The sequence below is a fragment of the Haliaeetus leucocephalus genome, unplaced genomic scaffold (genome assembly GCF_000737465.1).
Source record: "Haliaeetus leucocephalus isolate CR32 unplaced genomic scaffold, Haliaeetus_leucocephalus-4.0 Scaffold306, whole genome shotgun sequence".
In the NCBI taxonomy this organism is placed as follows: Eukaryota; Metazoa; Chordata; class Aves; order Accipitriformes; family Accipitridae; genus Haliaeetus; species Haliaeetus leucocephalus.
In genome coordinates, this window is record NW_010972742.1 from 2,432,306 (window position 1) to 2,451,870 (window position 19,565).

At 51.2% G+C, this 19,565-nt stretch overlaps 1 protein-coding gene across 1 annotated transcript in view; it reads right to left on the reverse strand.

Moving 5' to 3' along the window:
* Positions 1-5,910: 5,910 nt before the first annotated feature.
* NOTCH1 (notch 1) overlaps positions 5,911-19,565 on the reverse strand; it is a 43,053-nt gene continuing 29,398 nt past the window's right edge. The window contains exons 15-34 of the mRNA XM_010570800.1: positions 19,138-19,251; positions 18,011-18,130; positions 17,520-17,672; positions 16,831-17,059; positions 16,466-16,667; positions 16,166-16,319; positions 15,742-15,926; positions 15,412-15,544; positions 14,840-15,097; positions 14,615-14,727; positions 13,491-14,062; positions 12,328-12,756; positions 11,380-11,528; positions 10,529-10,745; positions 10,083-10,173; positions 9,641-9,806; positions 8,616-8,911; positions 8,121-8,268; positions 7,911-8,008; positions 5,911-7,453 (exon numbers count right to left, since the gene is read on the reverse strand). Of these exons, the coding sequence (XP_010569102.1) occupies positions 5,984-7,453; positions 7,911-8,008; positions 8,121-8,268; positions 8,616-8,911; positions 9,641-9,806; positions 10,083-10,173; positions 10,529-10,745; positions 11,380-11,528; positions 12,328-12,756; positions 13,491-14,062; positions 14,615-14,727; positions 14,840-15,097; positions 15,412-15,544; positions 15,742-15,926; positions 16,166-16,319; positions 16,466-16,667; positions 16,831-17,059; positions 17,520-17,672; positions 18,011-18,130; positions 19,138-19,251 (5,297 nt within the window). The 3' untranslated portion in view covers positions 5,911-5,983. The remainder of the gene's footprint in view (positions 7,454-7,910; positions 8,009-8,120; positions 8,269-8,615; positions 8,912-9,640; positions 9,807-10,082; positions 10,174-10,528; positions 10,746-11,379; positions 11,529-12,327; positions 12,757-13,490; positions 14,063-14,614; positions 14,728-14,839; positions 15,098-15,411; positions 15,545-15,741; positions 15,927-16,165; positions 16,320-16,465; positions 16,668-16,830; positions 17,060-17,519; positions 17,673-18,010; positions 18,131-19,137; positions 19,252-19,565) is intronic.

A 19,565-nucleotide genomic window follows, 5' to 3' on the forward strand; every position in this document is an offset into this window, starting at 1 on the left:
GCGGGAGGTGAAGGCGGAGGGGCCGGGGGGGAGCAGGGCGGTTCAGGAGAGGCTGTCCCGGGTCGCTGAAGCTGCGAAAGAGGGAAAAACTGGGGGGGGTGGGTTCGTTTTGGGTTTGGTTTTTTTTTGAGGAAGGCCGGCGGAGGGGTGTCCGAAAGCTGCGGGGTAGCAGATGCCTCGGTTCAGCCCTGCTGCACACAGCTATCGCCGGGACTCATTAACTTAAAGGCTTATAAAAGCACTTCTCCAGAGAAACATATGTTTGCATGAGTTTTCGGTTTGGTTTTGGGGTTTTTTTGTTTGTTTGTGGTTTTTTTGGGGGGGGGGGGTGTTTTGTTTTTAGACAAGATCGTAGCATGGTATCAAACAGTTACGTGCAAGTCTAAAGCTTTTACTCTGCTCTGCTCTGTGTCCTAGCTCTGGGTTGAGGGTCTGTTTCACACAAACGCGAAGGTTTTAAGGCGGGAGCCCCAGTTCTAACGGGAGAAGGATGTGTCATTTACAGGCGGTGGCCGCTGTGCCGGTATTGTCACACTCTGCACCCAACAACAGGACTTGGAGGGGAAAATACAAACGACCTAAACAAACATCTTAATCAAGGGTCATTATCAGCACAAGAGCTGTTTCTGCACGCTTGATCATTAAAGCAGGGTAATATCCTCAAAGCCCAGTCCAAGCAGGGGAAGCAGTACTTTGATGCTGGTGTGGGAACCAGAGGCAGCACTGTGATTTTTAAAGTGCCTTTCATCTCCCTCTTTTGTAGGAACATTCTTATAAACCAGCTTGTCAAATACAATTTCCCTACACAGGCATGAATTGCAGATAAAGCCCCGGTCCTCCCTTGATACTTCCCCCAACAGGTGTAATCTGAGGAAACATGATTTTAATTGGCCTGATTAGCTTTCTAAAAATACATATGTATTCTGTAAATACCATCAACAGCTTACATCTGTATCTATAGCTATATATTTGCCTTACATATCTAACCCTCCTCTTATACACCTATACACATACATACAGAATGCAAACACTAATGATGGGATCTCACCTTTGCTTTCTCCTGGTAAGTATGTGATAATAAAGAATTGTCACATTAAGACATTAAATCCCTTTTTACCCTGAAGCTTTCTAACTGATTTGCTGTACTCAGAAAATGCAGCCAGTTCTGGACTTGAGACTGACCCATTACAAATAAAAAGGCTTGCTGGTGGGCAAGAGGACAGCGTGTGTTCTTTTTTCCTGCTTCATCAGCTTGTGTCCAACCCAAATGATACCTTTTCCCATTAAATTCTGATAATTTATTCAGCCTTCAGGTTGTAGGCAACCATAAACACAGCCCTGCCCCAGGAGCTCGCTATTAAAAGGATCATTCTCTAAGTTTAGAAATGGGGAAAATGGCTAAAGGAGAGTTTCTCTTATGAGTACAGGTATCCTGTACCAGGTGAGCCAACTCGGACAAGCTGAGCTTTATTTATTTACTAATTTAGTTGCTGTGATTTTTCAAACTACCCCAGCCAGGTTAACCCATGTGTAATTTGAGAGAGGCTACACCTTAGATGAATTTGGCTCCTTTTGTACATTCTTAAGGGGGTGATTTGAGCTGCAGTAACAATTCAGCAATCAGGGTTCAAGCAGCTGTTAGCAACTTTCTGAGCACACACCAATAGCCTGGAGGTAAAAGCAATACAGAGTAGCAATTTCTAAATGTCCCATCTAATTGAGCAGGAATAATGAAAACAAAGAATAAAAAAACCCCAAGCCCTCCAGCATGTAAACAAATAGTTCAGATGCACCGATTCCTCATAGCATCAACGTATTTGCCATCGGAATAGCTCGGTGCTAATCTTGTCTTATGCAAACACTTCTGAACCCTTCCCTTGGCATGGGATATAATTTCAGTGCTTCTCAGCCTTTTTCACCTGGAATGCTAAAACAACTGCGCTTGCCATGACCCATTCATTCCTCAGCATCTTCTGTTGATTCGAGAGCTTCAAATTCAGCTCCCACCATCTTTACCAACATGAGGTAAAGACGAGCTTGTGGTTGGACAACATGGGTTGGTTGGAGGGGATGGGGGGAAGGCAAATCCTTCTGGATAGAGGGTTGGTGGGAAAGCCCTAAGTGTGGAGGGAGTGTTTGAAACTGGGGCCATTTCTCTCATTTCTCATTTAACTTTGCCTCAATCCCAGCTGGGGATCTGTGACCCCACTATCATCTCATATACCCACTTAGGAAAGCAGGAACGAGGGACTGGCAGGAGTTTGTGGGTCACCAGGCGCCTTCATAAGTGTAAGAGTCATTGGGGGCTAAATGCTTGAAAACTAAACTGTGTATCTGTACTCCTCTACTGCTTAGAAAACCTTTTCTGACTTCTAGTTTGTATTACCTTGTGGCCAATTTATTAGTATCAATTCATGTGCCAATGCAGACCTTTTTGTTTTGCCTCTTTCCCTGGTATTTAGCCCTCTTTCCTCATTCTGTTCCTCTGACCCACCCTCATGGAAAATTACGTGCTTTGAAGCTCCTCACTTCTTAAATGAGCCACATATGTTTAGTTGTCTCTTGCAATGCATGTTGTTTTGCACATCCTCATAATCCCTTTTTTTTTTTTTAATCCATTCCAGGCCAAATTCCCACCTTGACCATGAGTGATGAGAGTGTTGCACACTTAGACCAGGTAGGAGAGAGTCTTACTAACACCTCACGTTGGCATGAGCATCTCCCAGTCTCACAAGCAGCACGGAGACATGGGCATGAGCGCTTGGATGCGTACATGTGGGAGAAGCCTGGAAAGATGGGCTGCGTGGGAACATGGCTGGATGTTCCCAGACGCGATTCATGGACAGCACATGTGCAAATCGCGGTGAAGGCAGACACAGTTCATCTAGCGTATCCCAGATGGGATGCAGGGAGACACAACTAGGGGGAAGAGCACGTCTCAGGAAGCCCATCTCCAGGGCGCCCCTTGGAGTAATGAGATCCTCAGTGGCGAACCACATTTTACAGGGGGAAAAGGGATTTGTCCTCAGTTAAAATACCCCCTTTCCACAGAGTTTGCAGGGAAAACACACTGGCACATTGCCTTCTGAAGGCACTGCATTTCCCTGCTGCTGGGTGGCACATAAAATGCCACAGCTGCAGCACCAGCTTCTGACTGGTTGTACAGCAAATGTCTGGCGGCCTCGAACCCGTCTGGGGCTGGATACTGGGTGCATGTACACACATGCCCGCTCCCTCCCTGGCCATGGAGTGGAAAATACCAGCATTCCAGGAGTTACCAGGCTTATCTGATTTGGGAGGAGGTCCACAGCTTGGCTATTTATATCCAGTTATTTGGGGACTTTACAGCTGCATTTGGACTACAGAGTCCCTGTGGGAAAGAGAAAGAATTAAATTAAATTACTGCAAAAATCTTGAGTGCAGCAAGGACAGCAAACATTTCTGCGGGGTGTTTGTGCCTGGAGTGGCATTAGTGAAACTTTTGCTTGGGTGCTGCTGCCTGTCAGCGTTGTCGCTGGATGGCTTCCCAGTTCCTATCTGTGCAAGCCACCACATCTGAGAGCCCAGCCATATGCTCAGTGCTCTGTGTGAAGTAGGAAGCCTTATACGTAACTTTTAACACCACTCCTAGGGGGCTCTGTTTCCATAGGCACTATGTAATTAAAAGCACTTGGCCATTTTTTACCCTTGGCCATCTCATCAGCCAGAGAATGCTCCTAAAAAACTGATCAGAAAGCAAAAGTTTTAAAGTGACAGAATATAGTACTCTGAACATGCATGAGTGACATTCTTTAAAACAACTTTTCAATGTTTCCCCTTTTAGATCCTGACCTAATGGCAGAGGCCTGAGAGGACATCAGAACATCCACAGCACAGGTAAAGGGCTACCTGGGCAGAGCCCATCCTGGCTGAGAGCCTTGCAGAGCTCCTCTTGCCTTGCTCAAACCAGATGTGTCAAGCCGGTGAGAGTTTTGCACAAGTTAAGGAGAAAGTTTCATTGTCCAAAGCCCTGCTCTGATCTTTAACTTGGAGAACAAGATGTTAGGAAAGTGCCGGTACTTTGTGTGGAGAGGCAGCCCTGCAGTATTGAAAGACAGCTGGTATCAAGCCCAGATTTCAACCAATCCGTAACAAAAACACTAAGTTGCAGTTTTAGTAAAATCTAGATGCCCAGAAGCATCATTTATTGCAAATCAGTTAACCAAAAAAAATACATCATTTTTGCAAACTACAACTTTGCATGTAGATAACTTTATTACAGAAGATATCTTTTCTTAAACTACACTCTAGTTTATAAAACATAGGAAGATTCAACACCACGTGATGTTTTTATCACTCATATTAGGCATGTCACAATAACAATGGTCTGAAATGTTAACTAAGATGAGTGCTCAGCAAGGCGCTCTGCCTTGAGAAATATCTGGTTTATTTGGTGTTCTAATAAAAAGGAACGAGGAAAAGGAACCCTTTTCTTAGGTTTTCTTGATTAACTGCTCTCTATTTGCCTGTCCCATACGCATATCTAGTCTTAGGGTGTCTGCTTGCCTTTGCACCCGAGTGAGTGATATTCCAACACCTCTATAAGGTGATATATTTATGATATATTTAAGACTTGCTCATTTAGATTTTTGAAACAAAATCCACCTTTTCTTAAAAAAAACATATTTACAAACATTAAATCTGCCACAGGCTTATACTATATTTTACATGATACACAGAAAGAGTGCACATCAATATAAAAAAAGATGCATCACTCCAGACTAACAAGAACAAAATGTTAACGTTTCACAGCACAGACTCGGCTGTGCTGTCCTTCGCCCTCCTGTTTAGCCAGTCCAGCATCCCACCAAAACCGGCAGCGCTTTCCACTGAGCACCCAGCAATCGCGCTGCCAGAGGAGCTGGATACGGGCGAGCACTTAGTGGTGGCAGTGTTATAATGCTTTGTAATCTCACTCAAGGTTGTCTGCATTAATAGACACGCCCTCTTTAAAATAGGCAGGCCATCCTTAAAATAAGGATGTGGTTTACAAGTTTATATTGGCATTTATTTCTTAAACAGTTACTCAAATGCAAACACGAAAACAAAAAACAGTAAAGATATTCAAAGTAAAATTAAGTCTCCTTTGTGTATACACTCCACAGTTATGGGTTTGGCATATACTCCGAAGTTATGGGCTTGCTCTCTTAAAAGTTTGGCAAATGCACTTCTTTTTGGTGGGGGACAGTATTCATGTTTTGTAGGGTTTTTTTTTATCTTAGAACCTGTTCTTACAGGTCTATAATCCTGATTATTTTTTTTTAGATCATAAAAATCATTTAAATATATATTTTTTATATATATAAAAACAAGAGAGAACAAAAATTTCTATTATCAAGGCAAATGTACAACTATATAATACTGAAATTTAAACAAAGATTCATGACTGGTACCATAAAATGTCTTCTCAGATATAATAGCAAAGGAAACATTTTAAAGTACATTTCGAAAATCCGTCCATGCTTAATTTTTTTTCCCCCTAAGGAGTGGTATTTTTAGTCAATTTTTCCTTCCCCTTTTCTTTCTCACCTCTCTTTCTGAGTTGAAAGAGAAAAAAATAAATTAATGGCATTTCAGAATCACAAATCGCTGCCTATAGCTTTACATAAACATTTCCTCTCAAATCAAACACAATGAACCCCCCCCAAACAAAAGAGAATGTCCTATAAAAACCTAATTTTTTGATTTCTTGAAACACAACTGGTGTCCCACATTGAGTTCTTAACAATAGAACATATAAATAAAAAGGCAGTGTTTTCATGTAAAATAAAAAGTACATAAATAAATACTAAAAAAAAAAAAGGAATTAATTTGTCTTTTTCTTTTTTTATAAAAACGTATTTAAAAAGGATCCTTTAATAAAAGCATCCAATGTCCTTTTAAAAAAGATCTCCCTCAAGCTTCTAACTCCCACTGAGCGCCAGCGTCTCTGAAACACTGTCTTTTACTTGAAGGCTTCAGGGATGTGTCCCATCTGTGACTGCATACTCGTGGGAGGGCTGGAGATGCCCTCGGACCAGTCGGACACGTTGGAGTGAGGAGATGAGCTGGACCACTGGTCCGGCGACTCCGGAGATGGTGTTAGGAAAGGGTGGTCGGGCACCTGGAGCTGGTGGCTGGGGGTGTTGTCCAAGGGGGAGGAATAACTGTGCTGGGAAGGTGGAGTTAGAAACTGCGTGGTGGTCATGGGCTGGGCGAGGGAGGATGGCAGAGACGTGGGCAGCATCTGGGAATCTTGAGGCAGGATTGTGTGGACTGCCATGGTACTGCTGCTCACCGGCTGCATGTCGGGCTGGCTCAGCTCGGTACCAAGGAAATTTTGGCCCATGTGGCCACTCGTGTTGGAGCTGGGGTTGTGATGCTGTTGCGGCTGCTGCTGCTGCGGCTGCTGCTGAGGTTGCTGCGGCTGCTGCTGCGGCGGCATGTTTTGCTGCTGGAGCTGTTGCTGCTGCATCTGCTGTAGCTGCTGGCTCTGCATCAGGTGAGGCTGGGAAGCCAGCCGGGTGTTGGGCATGGCCTGGTAGCTCATCATCTGCGACAAGCTTGTGGTGGGCAAGCCGTTGTGCAGGGAGGTCATCATGCCGTGTTGAAGGTTCTGCGTCTGCTGATGTGCCCCTGGTTGCATGTTGCCTCTCATCGGGTTGTACTGATTCTGGACCATGCCGTTCTGCAGCCTGGTGAGCCAGTCACACTGCCCGTTCAGACCAGCCGCTCCGCCGACAGAGAAATTCATCGGGGCGTTGCTCATCACTGTGCTGGGGCTGGAGACGGGGAGATGAGAGAGACGCGGCGGCACCGAATCAAAGGCCATCCTGCTGGAGTTTCCCATGGCCATATCCTGCTTCCCCGCCATGTTGAGGTGATTGATGCTCATGTGGGCATCAGGCATGCCTGGCAGATGATTCAGAGGCATGGAAGGGGACTGCTGAAATGGAGAGGTCATCAGTGGAGGAGAGGCGACATCTGACAGGTACCCATGGGGCGACTCCAGGGAGTCCACTGGAGACAACACGCTGGAGTTGTCAAGCAGACATCCTTTTCCATCTTGTGATTTTTTCCTCCGGGCTTTGAGGTCTTTGGCATCCTTGCCGTTGCAGCTCAGGCCCTTGGTACTCGGCTTTCTGGCCTTCTTGCCCTGGACGGCAGGTTTCAGGTTGCCGATGTAGCTGTTGGGAGAGCAGAGTGGTGGGGACAGCGTGGGTGCTCCCAGCGGGCCGTTGTGCAGCGGTGGGCTCCGCACCAGGTTGTACTCGTCCAGCAGCCTCACGATGTCGTGGTGCATGCGCTCCTGGGCAATGTCCCGTGGCAGCCGGTCCATGTGGTCCGTGATGTCGCGGTTGGCAAAATGGTCCAGCAGGACCTTGGCGGTTTCGTAGCTCCCTTCTCTGGCTGCGAGGAACAGTGGGGTCTCCTCCTGGAAACCCAGCAAAGATGGTTAGGTTTAAGTTCACAGATTCTCCTGGCTAACGCTATCCTGAGCTCCATGCCCAACACCATGCAGATGGGTGGCAGAGACGGTAATCATCTCTCCTCTGGTGTGGTTTTCCTGCTGCTTCTTCCCACCCTGCTAAGCCATATCCTTATACTGATACCAAACCAGGAACCCTGTGAGTGACCCAGAACATGTGAGGAGATGGCCACACGAACACTGTATCATACTTCTCACCAAGCACAGCACAGCCCCTCAACATCACCCATAGGATCAAATCCCACAATGCTTCTTTGAGCTAAATCCAACAGCTTCATTCAGAGCAGAACAGTCAAATCAGAGTCTCAGTACCAGACAGTGTTGTATTTTAGGCAAAAATTACCCTTTAACAGACTCCCCAAACGGTTCTTTCCTTGTCTACGTAAGTCCGGGAGACCCCTACCTTATTGTTCTGCATATCCTTATTGGCACCATTCTTCAGGAGGACTACGGCAGCTTCAACATTATTCACGGCAGCCGCCCAGTGCAGTGCCGACTTGCCTACGGAGGAAGACCACGAAATACAACATGCATTAGTGAGTGGTAAGAGTAACAGCAAGCAGCCCTTTCCTTCCACGTCTGAGGGAGCCTGTGTTTTAGTTGCCTGCAGTACCTAGATCATCCACGGCATTGACGTCTGCATGGCAGTTGATGAGATCGTCCAGCATGCCCTCCACAGCCAAGCGAGCAGCCAAGATCAGAGGAGTGGTCCCGTCATGCATTCGGGCGTCGAGATCGGTTGCCCTGTTCCTAATCAGGATCTGCCACAGCACAGGCCAAAAAGCAGGAAACACAAACGTTAGGAGGGACAGACAGCAGACACTCCGGGTACCCAGGTCTCAGGATCTGCAAGCCCCTTTCCAGAGGCTGGTCCCTCCAGTCCCCACTCCCAGTCTGGGGCTGCACATCCAAGGGCAGCTACGGGGTTGCGGTTTTGCTGTGCCCTGCCCTAAGATAATAGGGGCTTCAGTTTTCAAGACTTTCACCCCACACTTTCTCAGGGCAAGCTGGAGACCCTGCAATAACCTCACTTGTGTGACTGACTCAACATGTAGCACCAGGACTTTCCCCAGAAAACCCCAAGACTGGTGGCAAAAGGATCAATTACCTGGAAGACTCCTTGGGCATCAGCAGAGACGGCGGCGTGGAGGGGCGTCCTGCCCATGTTATCTTGGATGTTTGCATCGGCACTAGCTTCCAGCAGGCGCTTGGCAGCATCCGAGCGGGAGTACCTGGCAGCCAGGTGAAGCGCCGTCTCGCCAGTGCGGTCAGTCTGGTTGTGTAAGCTGGCGCCTTGGTAAATGAAATCTGAGATGACGGCGGGAGCATCATCTTCCTCTTCGCTATTGCCAGTCTCCAGCCCTCCTCCACTGCACGAGGCGATCATGAGAGGGGTGAAGCCATCTGAAAAGCACAGGGGAACTTGGTGAAAAAAGGCTTTTTACCCTTCTGTAATGCAGGCGGCTCAGCAAGATGCTCTGTCTGCGATAGATGCTTATTCTCATGGGTGCATCAAGACCAAGTTCCTGACTGGTTCTAAACATCAAACACGAATATCCTTCCTCTGATATGGATCTGAAATTCCTTAGTGGTATCTCACCGCTCACTGATTTTCCTATTTCATCTGCTACCTTGCACCCTAACATGTAAGGCGCAATTTATAAGGAAGGTTGCTCAAAGCAAACTTGAGTACGGTACAGCACAGCCTTAAGTATATTTATTATTTCGGAGGACAATTTCACAGATGTGGGGAAGACCAAATGTTTGTAATAACTTAAAAGCCTATTAACTACTAATATAGTTAAAGACCTGAAAATAAGATTGTGAAATGTGCAGTTCGGTGGGAGGAGAGGAATCTAGGAGTGGCAGAGAGATAAACTGGATGATTTAATAGGTACTTCTGTATTCTCTAACTTCTGTCTCAGTGATTAAACAAAAGAGATCTCATGGAAAGCAAAACGTGACAGGGTCTATCTCTAAATCACGCACAACAACAACCACGCGATGCAGAATGCGAGTCCGTTCTAGAAATGGAGACAGGTAGGGCTGTCTGGGACTGCTCATCTGCAAGGGGTAAGGGAGGATTTTAGATTAGCTGACAAGCAGCACAGAAGTGAAAGGAGTCCACCTTACCGGGACCTCTGACGTTGACATCCATACAGTCTGCATCGATTTCTCCCTGCGGTGGGGTAGGTGCCATGGAGGATATGCGCAGGTCAGCGGCATCCAGGTGCTGCTGGGTCCACTGCCTGTGATCCGTCTGATCGTCCGTGTCGGGCAGCATCGCCTGCTCCTCGAACTGAGGAACGACAGCGAGAAATGAGCCCCGAGCAAAGCGCACGAGTCCGGGCGGGAGGAGGGGGCTGAGCTCTAACGTGGGAAGCTCTGCAAGTCTCAAAGGTGAGTTTGTCACACGCGGGTTTGCAAAGGAGCCTGCAGCAGCGATGCGTAGGGCAGGCTGGGCCCCCCAGGGTCCCTCTGCTCTGCTGCTTTCCGCAGCGCTCTGCTCCTTCCGTGACAAAACCCAACGAGTGATTACTTGCAGCACAGAAAGGGAATGTGGCAGTGAGCTTACCCTGAACTTCTTGGTGTCCAAAGTCTCCTCATCACCCCACTCATTTTGGTTGTCATCCATCAGCGTGCCATCTGAAGCATTTTTGAGGGGTCTTTAAAAATAAAACCGTACAAAAAATTAGCTCCTCCGCAGGAACTAGTCTGTGGTGGACTCTGCTTATCTACATGCACAAACTGAAAGAAGAATCAAGAAGGCAATTTCCAGGAGGTTCCCCTCAGGTTGCCCTTCATTTTTTGCCAAGTGCAAACAGACCACGAAGCGTTCAAAAACCTCCTCCAGATGGGAACACTGCTTTCCCCGTGCAGAACTTTAAGAAACCTGATTTTTCTCCTCCCCGTTATGCCAATGTGATGCACTAGAGAACAAAACTCTGATGGTTTCTTTCAGAAGAACCCCAAGCAGCCCCACTGCACTGTGTTTAATGGGTTAGTAAGCAAATTACTCACTTCAGTCCAACAGAATCCTCCCCAAGTGGTTCTCGTCGCTTCTTCTTGCTCGACTCTGTCACTTTGAAGCCCTCTGGGAACCAAAGCTGCCCATGCTCCCTGCGCCGCTTACGAGACACCAGTACTCCCACTCCAAAGCAAGCAAGCAAGACCAGCACAGCCACCACCACGTACATAGGATACAGCTGGGAGTTCTTCGTGGGCTCAGCTGTTTCACCTACAAAACAGTGGGGCACAAAGAGATGCTGAGACATTAAGCTGCATAGCAAACCAGTGACAGAGTGGAAATGAAGGAAAATTAGTTAATAGAGGTACCTAAGTCTGATCTCAATCAGCCCCCCCAAAATAAGGTCATTTTATACGCTATTAATCAGAATTGCAAACTATCGGCAAATTCTCGGCTGCACAAGCCAGCCTGCATCAGGAGACAGCTTCACTTTTTTCTCCTTTAAGGAAAAGGATTAGCAAACTTCAAATCATTGCGCTTGCATTGAGCTGTTAAGACAAAAGGATTTAGGGGGGATTTTCAAGATACAAACTTCAACTCCTTGCATGTCACTCATTGATTGGAGCTGGTTGGGTTTTCTTTTCTTTTCTTTTTTTTTTTTTTTTTAATAACTTTTATAGTGATAATGATTTTGAAATAAGTCTGGAATAAGCAAAAATAATAAACTGTTTTTGCAATTTTTTTAAGAACAGACTTAAAGCAAAAAAAAAACCAAAACCCAAAACGATGCAAGGTTATTAAAACCAGACTGTGTTCAAATGCAGCCAGCTGACAGACAACTAAACATGGATAAGGCTGGAAAGTTTTGGCTGTCTCTCCTCCCCAGCCAACCAGCCATACTTACTTTTAACGGCTTCTATTTTATAGGGTATGTTCAGGTTGCCAAGGGAGGCCAAGGCACCCAGGAACGCCGCCACATCGGTTGCACTCTGGAAGCACTGGGAAGATGACTGGATGCACTGGCGGTTATCAATTTCCAAGTAGACGATGGATCTGTGCGAGAGAAGAGTCAATGAGAAACACGGAGCAATGACCACACTGAGAAGACAGATGAGCCCTGTCTCCCTTCCCTCCTTAACCCCCCATCAGTGGGAACTGGAAGGTGGGAACCCATCTCCTTGCTTCCCTGCAGCCCAAGCCCTGCAGCTCGCACTCATGGTCTATTGGATTTGCCTCAATGAATACTGTGAAATCTAACTCCTTATCTACAGGAATGGAAGGGAGTCTCTGCTTCACAATGTTTTAGAATTACCCAGATACTACAGTATCTTAAATAATGCTGTTTGGGAGCCTTCAGATCTTTTCAGATCTGTTTCGGTGCTCTAACTCCTTTGCTTTCAGTGGCTTTTGATTGAGCCCACAGAGAGGGAGAAGGTTAGATCTATATGTTTACACCAAAGATCTCCAAACACAGTTTGCAGTAATTGAGTTTTACAACAAAGCTCTAGAAAGCATTTCCCAGGGAGAAACTGTGGCTTAACTTAATGACTTCCTGAAGTCAGACAGTCGGTCAGGCCAACCTCTGCTTCCAGGTCCCACCCAGCCCAGCCCCGGCTCCCAACAATACACAGGACTCCTTCAATCGTGAGAGTCGCTGCAGCATTGTATCAGGGATTGCTGAGCGATCACTTGCTTTTCCCACATGAGAGCAAAATCCGGTTTCTATTCACATAGAAAGCAACGTCTAAATACAATTATCTGGCCTACATCCTTCCCTTTATAGCGTGTTACTATTATCGACACAGAAAACAAATGCTGCTCTGTGAAAAAGGAACCCATTGGTCCCCCTTACCCTCTGATGTCCATCTGATCGAGCTCCCTCTTCTGCCTTCTGCCAGCCCTGGAGTAGAGGCTGCTCTTTACTTTGTTGATGACAGCACTAGACATATCTGACCAGTCCTCCGTTGACCTCTTGATGTAATGCTTTTTCAGCTCCTCCTCATTGCCATAATATGGAAAGATCATATACTCTCCCTTGGGGTTCTTCTTGAAGACCACGTTGGTGTGCAGTACGCGGCTCAGCTCCCGTAGGAAGTTGAAAGAGTTGTTCTTCAGGTTCTCGGGAGTGATCAGGACCACCACCACCAGCGTGCCATCTGCAAGCTTCTCTGGCATGTTGTTTGCACAGTCCAGACCATCCCATTCGCACTCAAAATTATTGCAGCCCTGGTCACAGTGACCATCTGAGAAGTGATCTTTGCAGTACTGATCATACAGAGGGCTGGGCAGAAGAAAAAGAGAGGCAGAAGAATGAATTAGACCAAGTACTGTGCATATTGCCTATCTGCTGAGAAAAGAAGCAGTGGTCCACAAGGACCTCTCTTTTGTATAAATATTCTTCATCCTGATAGACACTAAGCCAGTTTACATAGAAGGCAACTGTTTCATGCAGCGCTGTGAAGCATTCACCTCTGCAGGTGAAAGATAGCAGCTATTAAATTGTAAGTTGCAATTTAGATGTCACAAAAAGGGACAAATTACTGTGACTTAGAGAAGACATGGGAACACAGAATAAGTTACTCAGACCAGAGTTTGTCGAGGAATCTGGGATTAAGTTCCTGCTGTTGCCAAAGACAATGTTTGGTAAATGCCTGGATGTTAACATCATCATGTTTTCTGGCTGCTCTTCTATCTGGGGTGTCCCTACACTGAAACTCACTGTTACTACTGTGAGTTGGAGAATTCACTTCTATGGTGTGATACAGGCAAGGACGGGGAAACCATCTGGAATGAGCCAAACCCAGAGAGCTTCCAAGTGTATATAAACTCAGTAAGATGACAGGGAAATGCAGTTGCTTGAGTTGCAGCCCCATAGGCAGCAGAACAGAATGTAGAGAGTGAACAACAACAGGTCTACACTTGGAGCTTCAGCAGATGCAACCAGAAAATACCCCAAGACGATCAGCACAGAGGTCATGGCTTTAAAACAAGAGGGTCAATGAGCAAGTCACTTACTTGCACTGCCCTTCATATTTCTGGCAGTCAAATCCATCATACAGGCAGCCAGCATTATTGCACTGAGAGTCACACTTGCCATCGTTGAAGTACTTCCAGCACTGCAGAGACTGGGAGCAGTTCTTCCACGGGTCGTTGAAATTGAGGGAGCAGTCGCCCCCATCCCAGCCACAGGCATGGTTATTGCATTTCCCATCGCAGATCTTGTTGCCGGCATACCCCGCGCAAACTGCGATCTCACACTTCTCCTCAATTTTAGGTGGGATGATATCCTGCCCGATCCCACCTTGGAAATCAAAGTCAAGGATGTGGCAGTTGAGGCCGTTGAAGTTGGCAGGGCAGTTGCAGCGGTAGTAGGGGGAGGCATCGCTGAAGAACTCGCAGGTGCCCCCATTGTAGCAGGGGTTGGATGTGCAGGGGCTGCTGGCCGGGTACTGGCACTCAGGACCCGTGAAGGCCGGCGCGCACATGCACTTGGAGCTCTTGTGGATGGAAATGCAGGTGCCACCGTTCAGGCAGTGCAGGTTCCCACAGGTGCGGGAGTCGTTCTCGCAGGTGGCACCCACGAAGCCCTGGGGAGGTGACAGCAAGGAGGGAATCAGAATCACTGACGCTGTCCTACGAGCAGCCTGACACACGTGTGTGTTCTGGGAAACTCGGCACAAACCCAGTGAATCAGGACATGGCTCTGGTTTGTCCCCTGAAACTAGTGATGGGTAAGAATAATCTAGAACGTAATCCCCGTTAGAGCATCCCCCTCAAAATGAAGGGAGCTCTTCTCCATAGCTGCCTGCTCCACCTTTACGTAGTGCAAATAATGGTCAGCCAGGGAAGAGCCTGTCCTACAGAGCTGTGCGTCATAGCTGGAGGGCTCAGCCACCTCTTCCTCCCTGACCCTAAGCCAGTCTCCTTGCAAGTGAGCAGGGTATGTATATACGGATACACCTCGCTCCAGCGAGCAGCCACAGTAAAGCATCTTCCCCTCCATGCTTACCCCTGGCTATCCCAGCCAGGGAAGCCTCAGGGGCTCAACTGGCCCCCTGACTGCCCCTCTGTGCAAGGGGCTGACTTGCAGGGCCCGTGCAACATCCCATGCTCAGAGCTGGAGAGGAGCAGGTACGTACCGGGGGGCATTTGCAGATGAAGCCACGGCCGGTGTTGCTGGCAACCGCGCACGTTCCACCGTTCCTGCAGGGTTTGCCTTTACAGCCATCCACCACGGTGTCGCAGCGACGGCCTGCCGAGGGAGAGGAGCATGTGAGAAGCAGAGGAAGGGGTGCGAGGGGCTTGGGGTGGCTGGGGGGGGCTGCAGGACGGGGTGCTGGGAGCGGGAGGGACGCAGCGCTCACCTGCATAGCCAGGTCGACACTCGCATTTGTAGTCATTGACCCGCTGCACGCAGTTCTGGGTGCCGCGGGCATCGCAGGGGTTGGACAGGCACTCGTTGACGTCTCCCTCGCAGCGCTCCCCTACAAAGCCAGGGGGGCAGATGCAGCTGTAGCCACCTACCCGATCCGTGCACTTGCCATTGTTAAAGCACTTGGGCCCCAGGGTGACAGGATCAAAGAAAGGGCTGCAGTCATCCACATTGATCTCACAGTGCACCCCTAGAGAAATGGGGGAACAACCCACACAGCTCATCAAACAGTATCGGGGTGCCTGGTGGTCGCTTGTGTGAACCTTCCCTGCGAAGGGGCTGAGCCTGACCAATTCAATGGCAGTCTGAGCCGCCGCGCTGGCAGGAGGCACGCAGCACCACGCAGCTCACGTCCAAGGTTGCATGGCCTTGATGGCTAAGCTCGCAGGCAAACACAAACCTCTACCGTTGCATTTGCTTCCACTAGCCCAAGCAGCTAATGAGCAGATACCGAGGATATCTGCACTCAGCCCACTAATGCCCCAGCCTGGGGAATTAATTTACCTTGAGTTCCTCTGGGGCAGGAGCATTTGTAGGTATTGATGAGATCGATGCAGGTTCCTCCATTCTGGCATGGGTGGGACAAACACTCATTGATCTCCTCTGAGCAGTTAACTCCATGATAACCAGCCACACACTGCAAGGAGGGAGTGGGGAACTATCAGAGAGGTTCACTCAATTCCCACATGGCTGCAGGAGCACAGCCAGCACCCCAGCCTTCAACCCTCTAAAGGGGCACTGAGCCAGCCTGAAGCTGGGGCAGCTCCTTGGGCAGCAGAAAGGCAGTAACTGGTGCTTTTCTCCCTGTACATCTCCGTCCCCCGCGGCACTCACCTCGCAGGAGTAGCCTCCCAGGTAGTCTGTGCATGTGGCTCCGTTCTGGCAGGGGTTGGGGGAGCACTCGTCCACCTGCTCCTCGCAGTAGCTGCCGGTGTAGCCGGCCTGGCAGCGGCAGAAATGAGTGTTGCCGGTGTCCACACAGAGCCCCGAATTCCTGCAGAGATGTGCTACGTCGATACCTGCCGGGGAGAGTAGAGTGAGACGCGGGGACCTCGGTGACACCCACGCACTGCAGGGACACGTCCCGGGGATCACAGCCAGGACCGCGGCCTCGGGGGGTGCAATCCTTGAGATCGCTCTGGTTGTGCCAAAGATCCTCACCAAGAGAAGTGAGCATGTCTCTGCTCAGAGCCCAACACGGGGGCAACTGGAGACCCCTCCCCAGCCCTGTGAGGCCGTACACATGGCAGGGACTGACCTTGCTGCTTAGCGGCCACCTCGCAGGAGACACTGGGGACATCGCAGTAGAGCCCTGTCCATCCGCTGTTGCACTCGCAGCGGTACAGGTTGTTGGTCTGCCAGCACTTGCCTCCGTTTTTGCAGGGAGAGGAATCGCACCAACGCACCAGGTTCTGGGGGGGAGCAGAGCAAGGGACAGGGGTCAGGACCCAGTAGGGCTTCTGCAGGAATGGAGGCTGCGGTGATCCCCCAAATCCCCACAGCCAGCATGCACGGAGAGGCGCTGGGGTCAGCGGCTGACGGCCCAAGGCTCCTCTACCTGGCAGTTGAGCCCGGTGTATCCCTGCGGACAAGTGCACTTGTACATCCCGTAGCTGTCCTGACACGTGCCCCCGTTCAGGCAGGGCTTGGAGTCGCACTCGTTAATGTCATGCTCGCAGTAGCTGCCCGTGAAGCCAGGCGGACAGACGCAGGTGAAGGTGTTGATGCCATCCACGCAGGTCCCACCATTGAAGCAGGAGCTGGGAACACAGACATCACATCCCAGTGAGTCACCGCTGGTCGTGCTCCATGCCAAAGCCCCCACAAACTGGCCCAGGGCTCCGGGGCAGTGCAAGGACCTCAGGCCCTTGCTCCAGCCCTGACAAAGTCTGCGCCCGCGGCAGGAGCCGCGCAGGGCTGTACCTCTCCGTGCAGTCAGGCGTGTTGTTCTCGCAGTGGATGCCGCTGAAGCCGGAGGGGCAGGTGCAAGTGTAGCTGTTGACGCAGTCGGTGCAGTTGGCACCATTTTTGCAGGGGTTGCTGGCACACTCATTGATGTCTTCCTCGCACTTGGGCCCACGGAAACCAGCCAGGCACTCGCAGAAGAACGTGCCGACGCCGTCGGAGCAGGAGCCACCATTATGGCACGGATCTGGAGAGGAGGGACGTACATGTGAAGATGCAATGGGTCCAGCCCTGGTGCAGCAGCCCTGCCCGGGAGCTGCCCCACAGCACTGTCCTGACACATGTCCCCTGGCCGCGTGGAGGGATGGGACAGAGCCCGTGGACCAGGCAGAGGCTGGGCCAGCCCTGCCGGGGGACTGGGCACAAGGAGGGCACATGGGACACGCTTGCTTACTGCCCACCCATCCCTCTCTCCCCTCAGACTCCTTCCTGCCAGCTCTCATCTGGCCTTGGACTGACGCAACTCAACTGGGACGTGCTTGAGGTGGCCCAAAAGTCTGGGCAGAGCTCGCAGCACGGCCCAAGCCAAAGCAGCGGCCGAGGCTCGCCCATGCACGGGAAGGAAAATCCCAGCCCCAGGAAGGGCAACAAAGCTGACGGCTCGGGGCCAGGCTGAGCGTGGTCCACGGAGCAACCCCTGCTCTTACTGGGCTTGCAGTCGTCGATGTCGGTGTCACAGTTGCGGCCGGTGAAGCCGGTTCTGCAGGCGCAGCGGTAGCTCCCGTTGGTGTTCTGGCACGTGGCCCCATTGCGGCAGGGGCTCTTCACGCATTCGTTGATGTCAATCTCGCAGGTCTGACCTGCGGGACAGAGTGGGACGGGGACCACATGGGCTGGAGGTGCTGACGAAAGCCCCCGGGGACGACGATGATGTCTTGGGCACCGCTCGCACCAGGGTGGGAGCCCTCGCAGCAAACTGCCCTCACCGAGGGTTGCGGGTGATGGCCGCATCCCATCCACCCTCCCGAGCCGTGGGGCAGGTCAGGACCCTCCCCAAGGCCGGGCACTGTGCAGGGCACGCAGGCAGCCACCTGCCCGCTGCTGGTCCCTGACCACCCTCCCTCCTCTCTGTCTTTCGCTCCCTGAGCAGCTGAGAAGTGCGGGGTGTGCTGAACCCCCAGACGGGCCATGCCCCTACCTTGCCAGCCGGATGGGCAACTGCAGGAGAAGCTCTCGTAGTCTTCCGACTCCCGGCACTCGCCACCGTTCTTGCAGGGGCCACCAGCGCAGGGGGCCAGCACGTCCTCGCAGGTGGCTCCTGCACAGGCACAAGCACCCGCTGACACCCGGTCTGAAACGACGGCTGGCCCAAGACCCTGCTACCCCTGTCCCCTGCCCTGGGGCTGCTGCCAGCCCTGGCACAGGCCCTGGGCTTCCCCACCGCCCCCGGGCAGCCCAGCTGGGGCCGTCTCCTCCATTCCTGGTCCCCCGTGACCCTGGGGCCCCCCCACGAATCCTTTAAGCCCTGGCAATCTGGGTTGCGTTAAAGCACCGGACACTTCCTTTGGCAGGGAAGCGCCGCTCGGGGTGTCTTTCCTCCCTCGCACTCCCCGCCCCGGTCCCTCTCAGCCGCTTTTCCTGTTTACGTCCAGCCAAGGGACACGTTCCCTCCGAACCCTTATCTTCCCTGTCAGCCAGTATCTCCTGAACTGGCCTTTGCTATTTTCCAGAGCCTTCCCCTCCCCACCTGCCCCGTCCCCGTCCCCCCCAGGGGTTTCTATGGCCACTGCCGAGGGCAGGAAACAGCTCACGGCTTCCTGCAATTGTGCACCGGCTGCGGCTCTGCGCGAGCGGAAGCGGGAGGCCGGCAAACAGGAATTGGCTCAGCAGAATCCCCCAGCCCCTCGGCCCTCTTTTTCCAGCACGAGCATCAGGGCAGAAGAACGGGGCCACCGGCAGCGGCCGACCCCCCCAGGGTGGTGGGCTGCGAGCGGGGCGGCCGCCTGGTGCTGCTGCTTTGGGTGCTGGTTGCGGCCAAGCCACCGCCTCGGTGCCCTCCGGGAGGAGGAAGAGGAGGAGGAGGAGGGAGGAAGCTCTGGCTGGCTGGTTCCCAAAGCTCCTCCAAATTTCCTCCAGCTGTGCCGTGGCACGGGGAGGTGGAGCCACGGCCATGGGCAGCCCCACGGCAGAGCAGCGCGAGGGAAGCCTCTACACTTGGTGCCGGCTCGTTGTACACGCAGAGGGAACGATTTGCTGTCACACCCGAAGCAGCAGCCGCGCAGAGCCCCGGTGAGGGCCTGGGGGGCACGGGGTGCTCCCCCTCACCTGTGTAGGGCAGGAGGCAGTTGCAGGTGTAGCCGGCGACATCGTCGATGCACGTGCCCTGGTTCAGGCAGGGGTTGGAAGCACATTCGTTGATATTGGTCTGGCAGTTGGGTCCTGCGTTAAGAAAAATAGATAAAAGCGGCTGTGATGGAGGCGTGCTGGTGGGAGCGGGCTGAGGGAAGAGTGGGGATGTGGTGACAATGGCCCACCCATCACCCTGGCAGAGCCTCCTGCTCTCAGCTCCAGCCATGGGTGCCCAAACTCTGCTGAAGGTCCCCAGGCTGGCTGCACTGCCACATCTGGTTGTACTGCCACATGACGGTTGGACTTGATGATCTTAAAGGTCTTTTCCAACCTAAACAATTCTATGATTCTATCTCCCAACCAGACCTGGGGTCTCCGCCATCCCCACAGCAAAGCCTCCAGCC